General features: G+C 42.6%; 1 protein-coding gene across 4 annotated transcripts in view; it reads right to left on the bottom strand.

The window, feature by feature from the left end:
* Positions 1-10,450: 10,450 nt before the first annotated feature.
* SHANK2 (SH3 and multiple ankyrin repeat domains 2) overlaps positions 10,451-18,678 on the bottom strand; it is a 300,961-nt gene continuing 292,733 nt past the window's right edge. For all 4 annotated transcript variants that reach the window (XM_051622537.1, XM_051622538.1, XM_051622536.1 and 1 more), the window contains one exon: positions 10,451-14,688. In XM_051622537.1, coding sequence (XP_051478497.1) covers positions 14,115-14,688 — 574 coding nt within the window. In that variant the 3' untranslated portion in view covers positions 10,451-14,114. The remainder of the gene's footprint in view (positions 14,689-18,678) is intronic.

The raw sequence follows: 18,678 nt of genomic DNA, 5'->3' as shown, positions 1-18,678 counted from the left end.
TTAAGAGGCTGGTGAAGAATGTGCCTGCATCCCAGTTATTTTATATAAAGCCTTGAAGCTGTGGAGTGTTTTGCTGGGGTTTATGTGCAGTGGGCCATTACCCACTTGTTAATTTTGCCTGGATTTTCAGTAGCAAGAATCAGCCGAACCAGGTTTTTGTCTTTTAACCAGGAAAGGGGAGTGGGAGGCAGGGAAAGTTTCAAACTGAAGAGGGAAGGTCCTCTGAAGGGGGTGGTTTGGCCAACAGAATTTCATGTTGCACGTGGTCTCCATGTCCTCTGCAGTTTCCCTGAACCTGGAGTGTTGACTGTCACAATCACCTCAGTAGAGTCCCTTCTTCAAGTCCCTTTTCTGTGGAGTAGAGCAAATGCTGGTTACCAGGGATATTTGTCTGAAACACCTCATTTTAGATGAGAGCTTTTGCAAATGAAGCCTTAAAGTGACCTCTTGATTTTTCTGGGAGACTTCAGCCTTTAACAGGAGCTTTCAAAGTGCAACCCACGGATGGTTAATACCCAACCAGCAAGTCCATTCCTTGTGCTATGAAGTTCAAGAGCTGCTGCCATCTCTTGTAATTAGTGTTCACCTTGCTGCAGCCTTTCCACATTCTAGGAGTGCTACTGAAGTGGATAGGAGTGATGCTGAGGATGTGGTGCTTAATTTATACTAAATTTGAAGCAGCTTCCTCAAACTCACCTCACGCTGAGCAGGCTGCTTCTATGGTGATTTACAGAGGCTGCCATCAGGGGAGTTGGTGAAAGGGGAGCTGATAAGTTAGTCCATAGGAAGAGGAAAAGAAGGAAAAAAAAAAAAAAAGCCATCTTGTCTGTGCCAAGCTAAGTGTCCAGAGTGCTACCTTGAACAGCTTCCAAGAAGGGAATTTGACTTGATCAAAACAGCTTTACTTGACATATTTCTGCCAGAACCTGGGAAGCTTGGGCAGGAAAGGATGATGTATCTTCAGCTGCCTGGGAAGTGCCTCACACACAGGAAGGGGAACCTTGAGAAGAGGTGAATGGCTGCCCAGTACAGCTTGTCACCAAACCAGTGGTTCATGGGTCCTGTGAGCAGGGCAAAATGAACGTTACAATTCCTGTTATTTAAGTAGCCAGATGAATCCAGCTGCTTCAGCTGCTTCTGTTGTCTAAGCCCTCTGAGAAGGAGAAGAAGGGGCTCTGCCTGCAGGGAAGGGGAGCTGGCTGATCCCTCCTGCCCCCAACCTGCCTGTTGGCACAGCAGCATCTACACACCTGCCTACAAAGAGAGAGGCCACTGGCAGGTCAGGGTTAAAAAAATACCAGCTTGTTTGCTTCCAGGTGAGGCCTGGTGCCAAGCTGCTCCAGAAAGGCTCCAAAAAGCAAGAAAAAAAACCACAAACAAACCTAAAAAATACCTTCACCTCAACTTTCTTCAGGCCAAGGAGGATGGCTGAAGAGGAAGAGCTGAAGAGTGGGTTTTGGTGTCCTTGTGCTCCTCCAGGCTGTGCCTTCTGCTCAGCTCAAAGCCCAGAGGATGGCTACACCCGTTCTGGCTGACAATGAACTTCTAGCAGAGTTCCCAGCATAAAAAAAGAAAAAGAAAAAAAAAAAACAGGTGGTCCTCAGAGAGCTGGGCTCACATGGCTTCCCAGGTCAGGGTGTTTGGTGTAGCATTCCAGATTTTGGGTTCTAGATGGTTGAGGCAGTGCAGTGCACTGCAAACGTACAAGATGCCAGAGATACTGGAAATTAAAAGGTAAATATGATTAATGAAGTATCTTTCCAGCAAGCTCCACGGCAAGAGGGGGAGTCCCAAGTGAAGAATAAATGTCAGGCTAATGCCAAGTCAGGAGCTGGGGCATCTCTGAGAAGCTTATTTAATGGATTTTCCTGGAAAAGGTTTGTAAGGCCTGTGACTACAAAAGCTTTAGAGAAATTATGCCCTTTACTTTCTTGTCTGTTTTGGCAATGAAGCCAAAGAGGCTAAATAATAGTACCTTTGCTCAGGCTAGTTGTGAAAATGTCAGATAAAAAGCTTTATAGTTGTTACTAAGAGCAGTTTTCCTCACTGTTTTGTGCCTAGTAAAGCTGTCATGGAAGAGTTATTAGAACTTTTAAACTGGCTAAAGAAATATTTTGCTTCAATAGGATCCATGATGAGACATGAGGCAGGAAGTGGCCAAATGTAGGAGCTCATGCTGGAGGTGTTGCCAGCATCCATGATGTCACAAACCTAAAAGGAGGCCGTGGTAATTTTATAGCCCTATGGAGTAGCTGATTTGTGTTCCAGGTCAGCATGAATTACTGCATGAACAAATTACTCTGCAGCTGCTGGGTCTGGGTGGCATCGAAGCTGCTGTGCTGGGGGGAGCAGGGCAGTGCTGGGGGAGCAGGGCAGTGCTGGGGGGAGCAGGGCAGTGCTGGGGGAGCAGGGCAGTGCTGGGGGGAGCAGGGCAGTGCTGGGGGAGCAGGGCAGTGCTGGGGGGAGCAGGACTGTGCCACCCTCCACTCAGACTGAGTTCCCTCACTTGTGGCAAAGCTCCCTTCCCTAGGGAAAGCACAGGCAGTAGTGTCTGCTACAGTCACAGGAGGGTTTCTCCTGGTAACAGCATTCAGATGGTCAGACTTGGAGCATTTATCAACCTGTTTGACCTGTTTCCTTCTTCAGTGAGTTTGGCTTCTCCAGATGCTCATTTGTATCTGCTCATGTTGGGGGCATCTTTGCATGGAAAATGTGCCTGGGAAGTGCAGGTGCTGTTACAGCTGTTGTGGTGAGTGCTTTGAACTGCTTTTCTTCCCCCAGTTGTCCTCCCAGTTCTCACATTGTGCTCTGAAGAAAGCTCCAGGTGATCAGCACAGTCGTCTGTGCATCCCTCCATGTGCCTGTGTCCTCTTGCAGTATCAGAGCTCCAGATTTCACATCCAGCTTGGTAGAACAAAGGAGGGCCATGGTGAGAGTGCTTCAACACTGGAGCTTTGCCCAGCTCATGCTGTGCTGAAGCATTCCCAGCCTTTCTGTGAACACCTGGCTGTGCTGTAGGGTCCTTCTTTGGCAAGATAAGACCATGATAGGAGTATGATTTGGGTGCTGGCAGCTAGCAGGGGCTAACACAACCCCCTGGGTAGCACTTTAACAGCCAGAGGTGGCCCTGGTTTTGGGTGGGAAGATCATTGCTGGGTAATACCACTGTGAAGGAGAAGTCAGGTGAGACAATTGAACCTGCAACTGTTCAAATAGTTCTGATATTTTTTTTTCATAGGCATTTTTGGCCAACTTTGTAGTTGATATCTCTGTTAGAGAATACTTTGGATCGTATTTAGACCTACAGTTCTCTGACAAGTAGCTGCTGTAAGTGAAAGTGATGTTGTGTTAGTTTTTGTAAGGGAGGTCCACAGTCTGGCATGTCATGTAAAAGATCTTAAATTAAAGGTCTGGGTTTTTCTGGAATAGAGGCTACAGTTCATGTAGCACCAGTAACTAATGCCCTTTCCTTGAAAGCAAAGCAGATGACAAACTCAACTTCAGGTGTGTCAGCAGAGCTGCACAGACATTCTTAAAATCATGTTAGTTGTTTTGTTGTCTTGGCCAGGAATCACCATTTGCTGGAAGTCTGGCAGAAAGGGAGCTGCTAACTGCTGGATCCAGAGCCAAGGAGCACCTCTTTCTTTCATGGGTAGGTTCATCTTCTCAAAAACCATTACTGGAGCTCTCATATTCCATGGTGGAAAGATCAGCTCGTATTCCTTTGCCTGCCACACTGAGCAACAGCAGGAGAGGGCAGTAGTTCAGTCCCCAGGTGAGATGCCTCAGGTCTGTTGGCCATCTTCTCCTTCAGCATGCCTTTCCATGCCCTAGCTCACCCCCTCACTAATTGTCTTTGGCAATGGATGTTCATTTAACCCACATAGTACTAGATAATTACATACTCATTTACATTTATACTACTTCTGACATCATTATTACTATTGCTCTTAGTCCAGCACATGTGTCCATCTGGGTCCACCAACCCTGGACATTGGCCTACACAGATCCCAGCCTAATAAGCATTGGTAACTCATGCTCAAGACCAGCTGTTATTCCCAGGGGCACACACAGAGTGCCATTACCATTTCTGGTAAAATATAAACTGCCTGCATGTATCATCTTACCCTGGATTCATTTATTCATGCCAGCTAGAAAAAAAATCCTAATGAAGGCTGGCAGGGCTCTGGCTCCCTTGTGTTTGCACAACAGTGCAAGAAACCTTCATGTGGTCAGCAAAGCACTGATAAAAACCAGGGCAAGCAAAATCTTTCTTAATGTAGCAAGATGAGAACCCAAATCCAGTCTGGTAGCATTCCAAGTTTATAATAACATTTCTCTACTCAATATTGGGTGTTATTTCCATTGTAATCTAGGAAACACTTTCTCCAGTGAGCTCTTTCTACCCCAGTCTGCAGGAATTGCTTTCCTGCTCATTTGCACTTGAATAAGCTTTCCCTGCTGTAAACCTTTGGCTTTTCTAGCTGAAAAATACACATGCATCCAAATTCAAATGTTCTTACATTGAAGTTGTAACTATCCATCTTAGAAGGAGAATATTGAGGGACTCTAAACATAATAGAAACAGTTGATTACATCCTGCCCTTTATTAGCTCTGTAGCACAGACATTATTGTTCTAACATTTCTCTCTGGTTTTAATAGTTGGGTGGATGTGACAGTACAAATATCCACCCTTACAAAATGAAGCTCACCAGAAGCTAGGCTGGAGCAGTACCTACTGGTCTAGGTAATAATTAAAAAAGACCAATCATCATTGCAGTGAGATCTGAGCCCTGTAGGAGCACTCAGGACAGCAAGCAGCAGCAGCAGCAGGGTTTTCCAGCTAACAGAGCCTGGGGCAGCTCCAGCCCTCCCAATCTGGGCAACTCCTTTAGCCACCACCTGCACAACATTTACCATGTCTGAACCATCAGTCTCCACACATTCCACCTTTTTCTCCTGCTCCTTAGAGCAGTTCCCCTGTTTCCCCTGCACTGGGAGGAGCAGGGGCAGTACTTTTAGGCTGTAGCTCAGTTGCTGTGGTAGGGCTTTCTCAGAGTCCACAGCCAGGTGAGCTCAGCTCAGAAGAGTCCTCTAGTCACTTAGATGCATTATTAAAATTAGCTAAAATACCTGGAGCTGCATGGGGTTTGTGTGGATGGGTTTTCTTATTTAATAAACCAGATCATCTGCTAGTAATACAGTCTTACCACAGTACTGTGTCTAACCACCTAGAAGGAATAAACTTTTCCTGAATATGAACCAGTTTTGATTTGTGCCCATAAGAATTCACTTGGGCAGTGGATGGGATCATGGCCACAGAGCCATCTAACAAAAGCTGTCAGAATAACTTAAATTTCTTTCTAATTCATGAAATACAAAACCTGGTGTTTGGTTTCCTGGCTTTGATTTTTTTACAGAGCTCTAGTATGTGATGATGGCTGTGCTGGAAGACACAGAAACACTTCCAGCTACAGTGGACAGAGGGTGAGTGATGCCAGCATTAATCCTATGTTGTTGTTAGCTGGTTTATTTTTTTTTTTTTTTAAGAACAAAACAACCCAGAAAAACAAACAAAACCTGCAGGTGAGGAGCAACTAGTAGGGAGCTGACCATCAGCAACCTCAGGGCTGGAGGCCGAGTCCCCAGGATGCAAAATTTTGAATTTAGTCTCTAATGAGCTGCAAAATTTTGAATTTAGTCCCTAATGAGCTGCAGCTCGAGCACCTCCTTTTAACAGGAGGCTGTGCTGCTGTGCAGAGCTGGCAGGATTGGATCTTTGCTGAGCAGTGCACAGCCCCTCACACCTGGAATGTCTTAAAGCCTGATGCTGGGCTGCAGCATTACCCCTCATAGCTGACTATGCTGAGTCTTGTTTCTCTCCTCTGGTGCTTCATCTAATGCTTTGGTATTAATCTAATGATTTTTTAATGCAAAATATATGAGCACCTCCTGTAGCAGGTGTGTTGGTCTATGACAGCAGGGCTTCCCACTGGCCAGTCCCTGCTGTCCCACCCTGCTTGTCGATGAATGAGACTTGTCCCAGGAGCCTTTCTCACCTCTCCTGTGCTACAAGATTCATTGTGCAGAGCAAACACTTCATTACAGCAAGGAAACTCTGGCTTGGAGCCTCCATCCACCTCCCCAGCTCCAGGGGCTTGCTCCCAGGGTAGGCTGGGCTCCCACCACCCTCTTTTGCCCAGCCCAGCCCATGGCTTCAAGAGAGCAGCTTGCACAGAAGGTGCCCCAGGTAAACTGCATGCCCTGAGAAACAAACACAGGACTTCTCCTCAACTGGTGACCTTTCAAGGGCTGGGAACTCCCACACTACTCCTTGGAGGAGACAATACCACAGCCCCCCTCCTCACACAGTTAGGACTCTCTCCTGGGTTCTGCTGGGAATTTATTTCTCGCCAATTGGCAACATGTTCTTCTAGCACCAACATTCCTTTTAGTTAAAATCCCTCTCCTGGCTGTTCACCCACTCATGTGAGTGGGAAAAGCAGACAGCTCATTTCAGCCTTCTATTTGCTTGGTTAAGGCGACCGAGTCGTTTCAAAACCTGCTGCAACCCCCCACTCACAGCAGCTCTTTCCCACACCTCTCCCAACTGCACCCGGTGCAGATCAGCTCCTGTGAACGCCCTCCAGCCCACTCACATCAATAGGGCCTCACTTCTTGTTGAAAATACCTCTTTCATGGCTCCATAGTGTGTATTTAGCAAGACCAAGTTTTCTCTTCCTTTCTGTCACCTCCAACAGCTCTGTCCTACGGGCACAGAGCAAGAATTTCCACTTGGTGCATTGGGTACCAGCAGATTCTCCCTCTTCCCGTTGCACTGGTCTTTAACTTGCTGCACTGATCTTCCCTGCCTGGAAGAAACCAGCCTTGTCATCAGCACAGAGAACACACAGAATATTAGGTCTGGAATTAGTGATTTTTCTTTAAAGGGTCTGCAGGTGCTAAGAGGGAGGACATGTGCAGAAATGACAGACTAGAAGGTGTGGAAACGATCTGCTTTGGATGCACAGAGCATGGGAAGGGTTGTTTTTTTTCCCAGAAAGAAAATTTCTTTTCTAAAAAACGGCCAAATACCCCAAATACCTTCTGGAAGTCACCTACCCTTGTGTCAGGTCTTCTCTGCAATGCAGAAAATTAGCATTATTAGAGATTTTCAATCACCTCCAGAGAAAAGTACAGCACATAATCTGTTACTGGGCCACTGTGAAGTCTTACAGGTGAATTAAATAGACCCACAGAATGTTGCACATGTTAAAATTAACATCTACTGCCTTGTAAAGACCAGAGAAAGAGCCAGTTGGATAACAGGAGAATACATCATGGCTTGAAGTAAAAATAAAATCCTAATCACAATATTATACTATGCACAAAGAGCTCAAATTTGACAATGGTCAGCTATAAAAGGAATTATTTTTGTTCTTCTTCCAACAGTGCATGTGCACTAAGCAAAACACTAAGTAAAACTAAGTAAAACATTCTGCTTCAGCCACCACCTTTCTGTTCTCCTCTCATGAGAGGTTTGCAGCTCTCACTTCACCACCCCACATCTGAAAAGCTCTCATACCAGCTTCAAATGAGACCTCAAGAGGCACCAACAAGGTCAGGACAAAAATGAGAAGTGAATGACATGGTCACAGCAGTTTCTCACTAAATATTGTCGAGGTGGGGCAGGTTTGGTAGGGGGAGCCACACTGGGCAGGTCTCAAAAATGCCTTGTGGACAAATGAGCTTCTGTTCAGGGAGCTGTGAATTCTTCACAGCATCATCATGAGGCAGCACTTCCCTCAACAGTTGTTTTGAAGAAGAACACACTTAAGGAGACTGAACCAAGGGTTCCAGAGGGTTGTGCAGCAGAGAGGTTCTCTGTCTCCTCTCCCCCAAACATCAGTTTCAGCTATTCCAAGGCTTTCTTTTTTTTACAAGAAATTCCTTTCAACAGCTTTTAAGTATATAAGGAAGCTTGGAGCTTAGAGACAATTGGATGATTAAAAAATACCAGTGGAAAATAACCCATTAAAACATGTTCAGATTTCTGTATATTGTATTCTCTTCAGGTTTTTCAAAGCAAACATTTACTGCAACATTTATTCCAATACATTTTGAAGCACATGCAACACTGGTGTCCTATTTGTACATTAATTTCTAATGCTGTCCAAGAACCTTTACATTAAAGTCATACAAGAACTCACACACACGTGCATTTTTTCCTTCTAGTCCTGAGGAAAAAAAGCTTAAATTTTACTTGAGAAACCAAACTTCAGTTCTGCAAGTACATCTGGGAAATAACCCACCAGCTATTCTGAGTTCTTAAGCTAAATACCTTGCACTCTCTTGCAGTTTGGAGATGAGAGCTCTGCTGTCCATCAGATTGCCAAGTCTGAAGTTCAAAACACTCCCAAGATTGGCAGCACTGGAGACAAAAACTAAATTCTCATTGTAAAAAAACCATGCCTGATGCAGAGGAAGGATCACAGGGAGGTGCTGACATTCAAAACATAACATGGATAAAATATAACCACATCCAAACTAGAAAACACATTACAGTTCTCTCAAGAGTTCTCAGTCAGTGTAGAATTTGTGTCACTAAACAGCCAGCCTCTTTTTTTCTGACTTAAATATTCAGGCCAACTTACAATAATTAAAAAATATATATACTAAAATTACTTCTTGTAGAAAGGAGGACAATTGTTGAAAAGAAAAACAACTTACAAAAGATCTGCTATTGCTCTGAGACTGCCCAGCAAACGCCACTAGGTGTCAGCCTTACAGAACCGCTTCAGATTTCAAAGCATTAAGTCCACTTGGTTTATTTATTATTGTCGCCTTGTCTGTAAAATGCAGCTCATGTCAGCTACACTGAAAACCAAGCACGGGTGTATGGTTGTAAACTGAAGCCAAAAATAACAGTCTCGCTTTGTTTTTTTCCCCTCCATCATTTACTTGATTTGAATAGAGGACTTCAGATCTGTCTCATAGTGCCAAAAAGATGGTTTGAAAGAACATGGAAATCAATTTTTCTAACAATTCTGCAGTGACAGGGACTCCTCACTTAAAAAAAAAACAGCACTACGACCTCTTTTTTGTCTGATACTACAACACTTTGAAGATAAAGCTCTTTATGTTAAACACACTGTGTTTGATCCAGGCTGAAAATTATAAGGCACATATTTTTTTTTTTTTCTTAAAAATATAAAAAAACCCCCCAAGTTCCAAAGTATCCTTACAATCATGCTATTCTGGATGGCCCATCATAGCTACTGGTTTTGGACAAAAGGAATGAAAGACCACAAAAAAATCACACAGAAAAATACAGGAAAACCAAGAATGAAACAAACCACAACACATCAATACAACAAACACAACAGCAACAACCTTCTCATTTCTTTGTCCAACAAAGCACTGACCATTGCAAAGCATTCTTAGTTTTGCCCTGGACTTTACTTAGACACACAGGTGTTTAACACTGGATTGCCACAATTCCTGAAATAAAACCAAAGAAAGGCTATTTTTTTCTTCTTCTTCTTCTATCTTTGATAACAACACAAAGCTGCTGAGTAATTGTTGTTGGAAAAAAAAAAAGAGAGAGGAATAATAGGCAGCTACAAAAATGAGGAACCAGAACAACAGCTGAGAAGAGAATAATAGTTAAGGAACATGTGCAAACAAATGGCAACAGTTCTAGGCATTTATTCCATTATCTTAGAAAATTAAAAAATAGTCTTCATTGCATCACTATCTAAATTTTTAGATTAAGCCAAAAGGTGTTAATTATTTCCTTTTTTTTTTTTTTATTCTTTTCCCCCATTTTAAGCTTTGTTTATTCACAGTACTAATATCCACACACACAAACACACACCCTGGACCTCTTTTTTTAGTCCCAAGATGCACAAAGTCTGACAAGGAGCACTGGGTCCTTTCTCCTCTGGAAAGCTGCTCTGCCCTACTAGAAAAAAAATCCACCCCTCTCCCCTTATCCCACCCCCCCGAATTTTTCAGTGCCTGAATTAACTGCAGAACAGATCCCCAGTCAAATGCCTCAGCAGTGCTGAGCTGAGAGCACCAATTCCCACACACAAGCTCAGCCAAGGGAGAAAACACATCCCATGATTCTTTAATATCCACCTTCAGGCAAATAAATAGACACGTATTTTTTGTTTTACCTCTTGCCAAAAATCTTTCCAGATTTCAAACATGAAGCTGAAAAATAAAAAGAATCAATGAACTAATGTCTGGCATAAAGAATGCTTTAACCAAAGAAAAAATGAAAAGGAAATGCTTCTCCCAACAAGACATCAACGATTTTGCCACAATTCTTCTCTTATACACTTTCAATAACATCAGATTGCAAGGGTTTTTGGCAACTTTGTTTGTTTGTAACAAAAAAATTCAGACAGTGTTATCTGTTTGCAATCAGAACCACAACCTTAGTGCAATATGATATTTATTTCTTACAGTAATTTTGGTTGCCATACAAGAGTATTAAGGAGTGGGGAAAAGTGCAAGTTACAGGAGCTTGATTCTCTTTTTTTTTTTTTTTTTTTTTTCAATCAGTCGAAATAAGAGGAATTAAAGCACAAAAATTACAGCAACATAGAGAAGGTGAACACAAGTTGTTACACAAACTATAGCGAGAAACAGATTAATATCTAGAAAAGAAAAGAAAAAAATGTAATGGAAAAATTATCAATATTTGTGGCTCATACACATAATCATTGCCAGATCAACTGGGTAATGCTTATTTTTTTTTAAGAACCGAGGAAAAAATAAAATCACTATTTTTTTTTTTTTTAAATTAACTTAAGTACCACAAATAGTTAACTTTTGTGATATGTAAATTCTGTAAATCAACAGTCACATCTAGTCATTTTATAATATATGAATCAAACTGAAAATGTTCTCAGACACCTAGGGAAAGGAGTCTGTGCAGTTATACACAATTTACATCTTGTAAGGTTTCGGTATTGTATACACAAATATTACAGAAACTAGGCATGTAAATGCAATTTATTTAAATTACAGTATATAAACAAAAGTTGATCCTAAAACCCAGAATATCATAACGTATTTCATAGATCTCTAACAACTTGGTTTTCACTATCATAGTAGCAGGAAATAAATGGGCCTTCTCTCCTCCCCCCCCCCCAACACTTCCAGGCTGATGAAAAATACTCGGAGGCAACGTCGTATCTGTTACTATTGCTTTCTGTAGCAAAACCATCCCCCAGAGCTAGAGACCAATTCATCTTGGCAGAGGTGTATTTATTGGTGCAGGTAGGTCCTCTCAGGTCTCCTTACCTTTACTTTGTAAGACACAATGTAAAAGATAAACTATTTCGTTAGCTCTTTAATGGGTCAAACCTCTTTTCTACTCATTGTGTTGTACCTATTCTCCCAGTACCTGAAAAGATACACGAGCAAGAAACACACCTGTGTAAAAAAAAGGGATTTCCATCAACTGTAGTTTACTGTGTATGTCAGCACTTGGTCAACATAAATTCAACAAGAAGGTTGTGATTAAAAAGCAGCTTAAAAGTCAACTTCTACATTTGCTTTTACTACCGTATTTTCTAGCGAACGTATTTTCTGGCACGTATCATAGAGGTAATAGCAACTGTACCCAAAGAAATAAAAAAAAGAGCATGGCATTAGTGGTTTATTTACTGAATTCTGTCATATCACCAAATGGAAGACAATGATGGCTAAATTACCATTTTTACACTTCTTAAAAGTATTTGATGGCCTCAAGTTGCCTGGAGCAACTATCTGAATGAAACTGCCAGTTTCTACACCACCTCTGGAAAAATGCAGCACTCCTGAAAGTCAAATGCCTCAGTACTTGATTTTTATTACAAGGTTACTTGGAACTTTCAAATACAAATATAGCAACAGATGTTAAGTCAAAAGATTTGTTGTTCCATAAAGGGGGCAGGAGGCTAAACGAGTTGCTTTTTATGAGTATCCAATGCGTTGGTAACTACAACCACTTGTGAAGAAATATTCATCCTCCTCTGTAGAAGTTCTAGCAAAGATAGAAAATATAACACAGCTCTGCTGGTTCAGATGCATCCAAATGAGGTTGAGTTTAAAAAGGTCAAGACTTTATAATTATTCCACAGAAATAGTAGTAAACCACAAAAGTTGTGTATTTTTTTTTTTGTTTGTATTTTTTTTGTTTGTTTTGTTTTTAACTCTCTAGCACTGAAGTGGCACAAAGGCTGCCCAGTAGACCAGCCACTTATTTTCTTAAAATATTGTGCTTATAAACTATCTGTACAACTATTTAAACTTGCAGTAAAGAAAGATCTTTAAAATGCTAAACTTTATGTACTCATACTAGGGCTGTTGCAGACCTAATTAGACACTTGTTTGTGAGCAAAAAAATAATCACAATAAAAAAATTAGAGATAGGCTGGACCATATCAAGGACCATATCAAGGAAAGAAAGTTCAGGTGCCTTGCAAAATGTAAGAGAACCTGAAAGTATGGTAGGTAGGCAGTCTAGCCATCCACACACAACTTACCTACCTTGAACGTCTTGAATATTATGTTAATAAAGACCTACAAAACTCACAGATATTAAGAGGTGTTAATTACAAGGGGAGTTCAAACATGCAGAGAGAGATTTGTTAACTTTAAAAAAAAAAATTTAAAAAAAGGGTGACAAAAAAAAAGGTCAGATGAACCAAATCTGTGTGTTCCCCCCTGCAGACTGAAGTTTCCTGGAAAGCTCTGGAGCTCCTTCCCTTCACCACCCAGTCCATGCTGGTTCCCAGGAGGGCTCACTAACAGCCAGGCAAAGAAATGGCTGGAGGCCCAGGGGCAGGATCCAGCTCCCCCCCGAAGGGCTCAGCCTGCTGTCCTTGTCCAGAAGCCAATACCTGTTAACGCTGCTAAACAGGAGACACTGGATACCTACCCACGTCTCCTGACCCTTGGAACACACACCTTCTGAGACACTAGGAGCCTCTTTCCACCTCAGCATTACCTTTTTAACCCTTTTTTCAACAAGCTGAAACTTTTCCATTCCTGCCAACACGCTGAAATCCCCTCTCACTTAAAATCCTGGCAACCTTCCCACTGACTTCAATGGAAACATTCCCCTCTCTTTCCCTTCTCTCTTGGCCTGCTATTTAAAATAACTAAGCACTTACCACTCACTGAATTAAACAGCATCTCTCAGGGTTCAGCACACTCGAGTATCTGACTGTGAAGTCCAAAAAGGTGAGTCTGGACACAGCCTCAAGCTTTTACTGGCTTGTGGAGTTCATATTGCGACTGAGCAGTAGTTTAGCTGGTTGAAAACTGGGGGTTTCAGGTTCAAACTAGCTTCATTTTGTTGTACCTCTAAGTGTGCACATTCCTCCTCGGGTTTTATGCAACGTCTGCATCGTCTTACAGGTCAAGCCAATGGAGCATGTATTGAACTTGTTCTGCCACCTTGGAAGAGTGCTAAGTATAACTGCAGAAATAAAGAAATACCAGGTAAAACAGAGCAAGGTTACCTTTGAAATAATTCCAGCAGAACAACCAGCTTCACTGCCAACAAATCAAAGAGCTAGACTAGTAAAAAAAAACAGTCATATGAACTCCTGTACCCATCTTAACATCCTGCCCCTGCTACTAGTAAAAGTGGCTTGGAAGGGTAAGGAAGCAATCACCTGTCTTCTTAAAATGAACTAAGGGCTGGGGGAGGAAGCCTGCTTGGAGACTTCATGCCAAGAAGAGAAAAATAGAGCTTTTCAAGAAAGAAATTAAATGCTTGCCATTTTAAATTGAAAGAAAAGTGGTTTGTAATGGTTCTGGCAGAAGGGCATTATCAAGAGGTAATATTTTTGAAGTTAACAATTTTCTCTCTCTCTCTCAGATCTCCCCACAATTTTGAAATAAAATGGCCCCACTCGTGTAACATGTTTGGATTTACGTCTGGGCATGTAGCATCCAGTCTGCATTACCTGAGTACCAGGAATTCAACTGTTTTCCCCCTCCCCCCCCAAATTTGCTGGCACTCGCAGACAGACAAGGCATTTGGGGTATTTCAGTACCAGCCCATCTCTAGTTATCAACAGAAGTTTGTGAGGCAAAATAGCTATTCTTATCTGTCCAGCAGCTGTTTCAAAGCTCTTTCTATGTTCATTCTGTGCCCAACTCTAGTCACTCCAAGGTCTATCAGATCTTCCTTTTGTAGATTTGGTAAATGAGTGCCATCTATTTCATTGTCCATAAATGTTTCTTTGTGTTCACCTAAGTTTAGACTTTCCAACCAATCTGCCACATCTGGTTTAGTCCACAGGTGGACAGGCTTAGTTGTAAAAGGCTTATTTGAGATTGGCTGTTGCAATATGGAGGGAGAGGGAGACCTGCTGCGCCCTGTGGTCAAGCCAAATAAGTCCCCAGAAGGGGGCTGGCTGGGTAGGCTAAATACATCGGACAAAGTTGGTGAAGGAGATGAAGCTGAAGCAGAAGCACTCAGAGGAGCAGGCATGATGTCTTTATTAATCTCTGTTGGTGAAACCACAGGGCTTGGAGCATGTCTTGCTCCTGAGGTCCTACTGTCATAGTCTGGGGACCTGCTCTGCAGTGTGATCGGCTGGCTGGTTCCAGGTCGGACAGTAAAAGTGATTGTTGTACTTCGTGTACCTGAGACAGTGCTCATGACTTCCGTGCTCCTGCAATGGCAAACAGACATGGGAAGTTAGAGACAGCAGCCACCAGCTGAAAGCTCCTCCACATCAACATGGGTTTGGAATGCTTGAACATCTTCATTTTTTTTTTTTTTTAATGAGCAATAGTCAGGTTAAAAGTACTAAGGTGGTATCATTAAATCTTTCCCATAAGACAATCTTCACTGGTAAGCCATAGTTAAAAACTAAACCTTTGCTTATGAGCAGGTCAGAAAAGCACCTTCCAGAGCACGTTGTTCCTTTTCAAGGCCACAGCAAATTAGCTCATGGTTAAATGTGAAACACCGAGTGGAATAAGCACCCAGGCACTTTGTGTCCCCCATGGAATGCAACCAGGAGTTGATCTTCCCTTTGTTGTAGGAAGGGATGAGATCCTTAATTTCGGTTTTAACTACCGGTTTCACACAGTGTTAGATAACATAGCTGATAATAATAGTTATGGAAAATACTGGAAGCATATTATTAACTTGGATTTTGGATCTTGGTGCATCAGCTCCATGAATTCTAGGGTATATTTGTTTTCCCACTCATTCACACAACATGCTCCACAAGTTCCTTTTATTTCCCTTGCCATTCAGCAGGTCTTTTTGCACCTCAAAAGTGAAACAGTCCTTCTAAGGTTCATAAAAGGACTTCTGTGGCCATCTCCTTCTACACAGAAATCCAGCTTCACTACAAAACTCCAGGAGACAAAACCCTTGTTACTGTGCATGCCCAGAGGTGAGGTAGTTGTGGTTAAGTCACCAGCACCTCTCTCTTTCCTAAAGGAAATTTTGGATTCCAAACTAAGCAGGCATGAAACTTGCCCAGAGGGTAGGTCAGGTGCTGACAGGGTGGCTGAAGGGGCAGATGAGTCTGCATTTACCTGTTGGCTATAGAACAAATTTAGAAACAGAAGATGCAGGTTCGGCTCTGCTCATGTCATAAGATGCTTAACTCTACAGCCCCTCCTCCTCATGAGAAAACTGTGCCAGTCAGCGTGCATGCTCCAGGACCTTCCACTGAACCCTTGGGTGCCTGAAGCTGCAGAGTTTTTCACTTTTACAATACCCTGCCAGCTAGGAAAACCTTCAGACAACTAATTTCAGGCATTTCCAGAGCACAGGAAGGATTTGTTTATCCTTGAAGGGATGCTACAGATTCCAAAGGATGATCTGGAGGAGGCTGTAGTTAGATTTCTAACCCAGACCCTGACTGCAGCCCTCTGGGTGCCCCCAGGACGGACCCATCAGGCCTGGGCAGAACTGAAGATGACTTGGGTGCATGATGTCAGATACAAATGCTTTCCATAACATTGCAGATTCACCACTGTGCAAAAAAGATCTTACAGAGCCAGAGAAAGAGGGTGGTTCTGGGGCCCCCGTATTTCAAGTGCTTCCCAAGACACTGCTTAAAGATTTTATGTTAATTGCCATCAAATGAAGTACCAAAAATGATGCACACAGCAGGGCTTCAACCCCCAGATCTGTTATCTTTGAGGTATGGCCCTCCCCACTAGATCTGCTTTACAAATGAGAGGCCCTCTCCTGCTCTGCTGCCCCAGGTAATCCTGATGGCTTTGCTCCTTCCTGCAGAACACTGTGGCTGCTGGGAAGGAGAGGGAAGGTGGGATTATCCTGGCTCACGGGATCTGCTCCCCTTTGGAATGCAATCGTGAACGGTCACGGAATGGTTCCATTTTTAAATAAAAAGTTGGTGGCTGCAGCATTTCCTCATCATCTACCCTAAGCTGCTCCCCATGTGCAGTGCTCACCCAGTACCAAAAGGAAAAGCTGCAGGCAGCTAACCTGAGGCAATGACAAGGGCTACCAACCCCTTTCTCTCCTATGAACCTTCCTGCAGTCCTGGCAGTATCAAACTGGAGGCCTTCTGCAGGGTTTGCTCCTGGGAGCCCCCTACCTTCATTCTCCCTACACCATGACCAGGGCTCCAGCACAGAATTCCCAAAGCTGGCCATCAGGAACCTACAACACTGCTGCACTGAGACCCAGAGCACACACCTGTGCCACAGCAAGTCTCATTCAAGTACAGCTCCAGAACCTGCTATTAGAAAAGCACTAAGAATAACATTCTGGAACAGGTACATGTTATTCACATGAGCAACCCCACTGATTTCCCACAAGTTGTTCCTTGGATTTCAATGGGAACAGGGGGATCTTATTGAGAGTCAAAAGATTGGTCCTTCACCTCAGACGCAGTAGGACCAATACTTTTAGCTCTTACCTCTGTAATTTAACAAAGAATGAAACAGGGGTGAGGTTTTGAGTGTTTCCTGTGATTTGTTTGAAGCTTAACAGCTCTCATTGTCTTACAGGACTGGAACTAAGCATTCTTACAAGTAAAAAGTCTATGGTAAGAAACTATTGAATTCAACTAACCAAGGGGAGAAAGTTATTTCTACCTACTTCAACAACTTAGCATTGGGAGTCTTACACACTTTAATTTTAAATCAACAAAAGACCTGCTTGCAAAAAGGTTGGGATAATGCTGTCCCAGTGACTGTGAGAAGAGCAGGATGAGTTTTGTATCAATGTGGAAATGTCTCCCTGTCTCTTTGCCTACAAGTACCATTTACTTAACTTTCCTGTCCTGCAAGTGCTAGAAATCGTGGTTTTGTACTCCCACCCATTGTGGCAATATCAAATGGGTGCCAATAATCTATCTTCTATTATCCTAAATGCTGAAAGATCTCTTCTGCTACCTGACTGACAACTCCAGGCTCAGCGTTCTCCTGCTTTGTAACTCACTTGCTGCATCTTCTCTGTGTTGTTCCTTTCACAGGCTCCAGTTCAAAGACGTGTTCAGGAAACCCTTGTCACTGTTCCTTTAAAGAAGGCATGTTAAGCCACTGAAACAAAACCTCCACACGTAAACTGTGTGCTCCTAGCTTCTGTATTCCTTAGAGCAGCACAACCTGACCTCCCCAGAGCCACAGGCAGTGATACTGGATGAGCAAAGCAACACAGGCAACCTTGGGCTTTGCTTTCTGTCAGCCTGGATCAAAGTCAGGGCTTCACCTGGCTGCAAGCAATATTAGGAGATCTTGCTTTTTTCAAGCCCTAGGTTCAGGACTACTGACTATTAAAATATGCCTCTGGAACAATTATATATATATATATATATATATATGTAATTTTAGCTGATTTATGAGGTTTCGATATCAGTTCAGTTTAAAGCTGCATTAGTAGTGAAGCTTTTATAAATCTTAACCCTTTTATGGGAAAGCTCAGAGCACTTGGTTAACATTAACAGACTTAATCCTACAGCAACTCACCTTCTTCAAGAAAGTTATTAGTTCTACTGCACACTTGGGAACATAGAGAAGTGTGTTATGGAGACAAAACACCCACGCATATTTGTGTAACTCCCGTGCATCCTAAATTATAACTGATGACATCTCCAATACAATCTGGGATGCAGATACAGTCTTGAAGCCATCAGCTGCCTTGCATTTGATGGTATCCTGGTCAAGAAGGAGCAAGCACAATCCAGCTGGAGAGCAGGCCTGTTTCTGGTGTGTTGGGGGATTTCCAGATTTTAATAAGAGCAATTTCTTGTGCCTTATTTGATCATCTGTTCTACTAAACATATTAAATCCATATTAAACCTGCCTAAACCCAAATTTCATTTTAAAAAGGTGAAAAGTCTGATAATTATTTTAAATAAAATTTGCTCTCTTAGAATCAGCATATGGTAGTAATTTATAACCGTTTGCTGCTGTAAGACACCACTGATTGCCATGCCCATTATGTTGCCTCACATTAAAATCACAATATATAATTCCTATGCCACTAGAATGTGGCCTCCAAGTAAAAAAAGCCACCAACACAGCTTGCAGGCAAGAAATTATTTTAAATTTTAGATTAGATGTGCAGGATTCAAATTTTCTGTTAGCATCAGAAGCAAATCAGAGGAGGATGTCACCCTGCAACAGCTCCTAGGAGCTTCTCATGTAAAACACGAAAAACCCATATT

This window comes from Apus apus, chromosome 5, assembly GCF_020740795.1.
Source record: "Apus apus isolate bApuApu2 chromosome 5, bApuApu2.pri.cur, whole genome shotgun sequence".
In the NCBI taxonomy this organism is placed as follows: domain Eukaryota; kingdom Metazoa; phylum Chordata; class Aves; order Apodiformes; family Apodidae; genus Apus; species Apus apus.
Note: the sequence above shows the minus strand (reverse complement) of the source record. Positions and strands in the feature narration are given on the sequence as shown.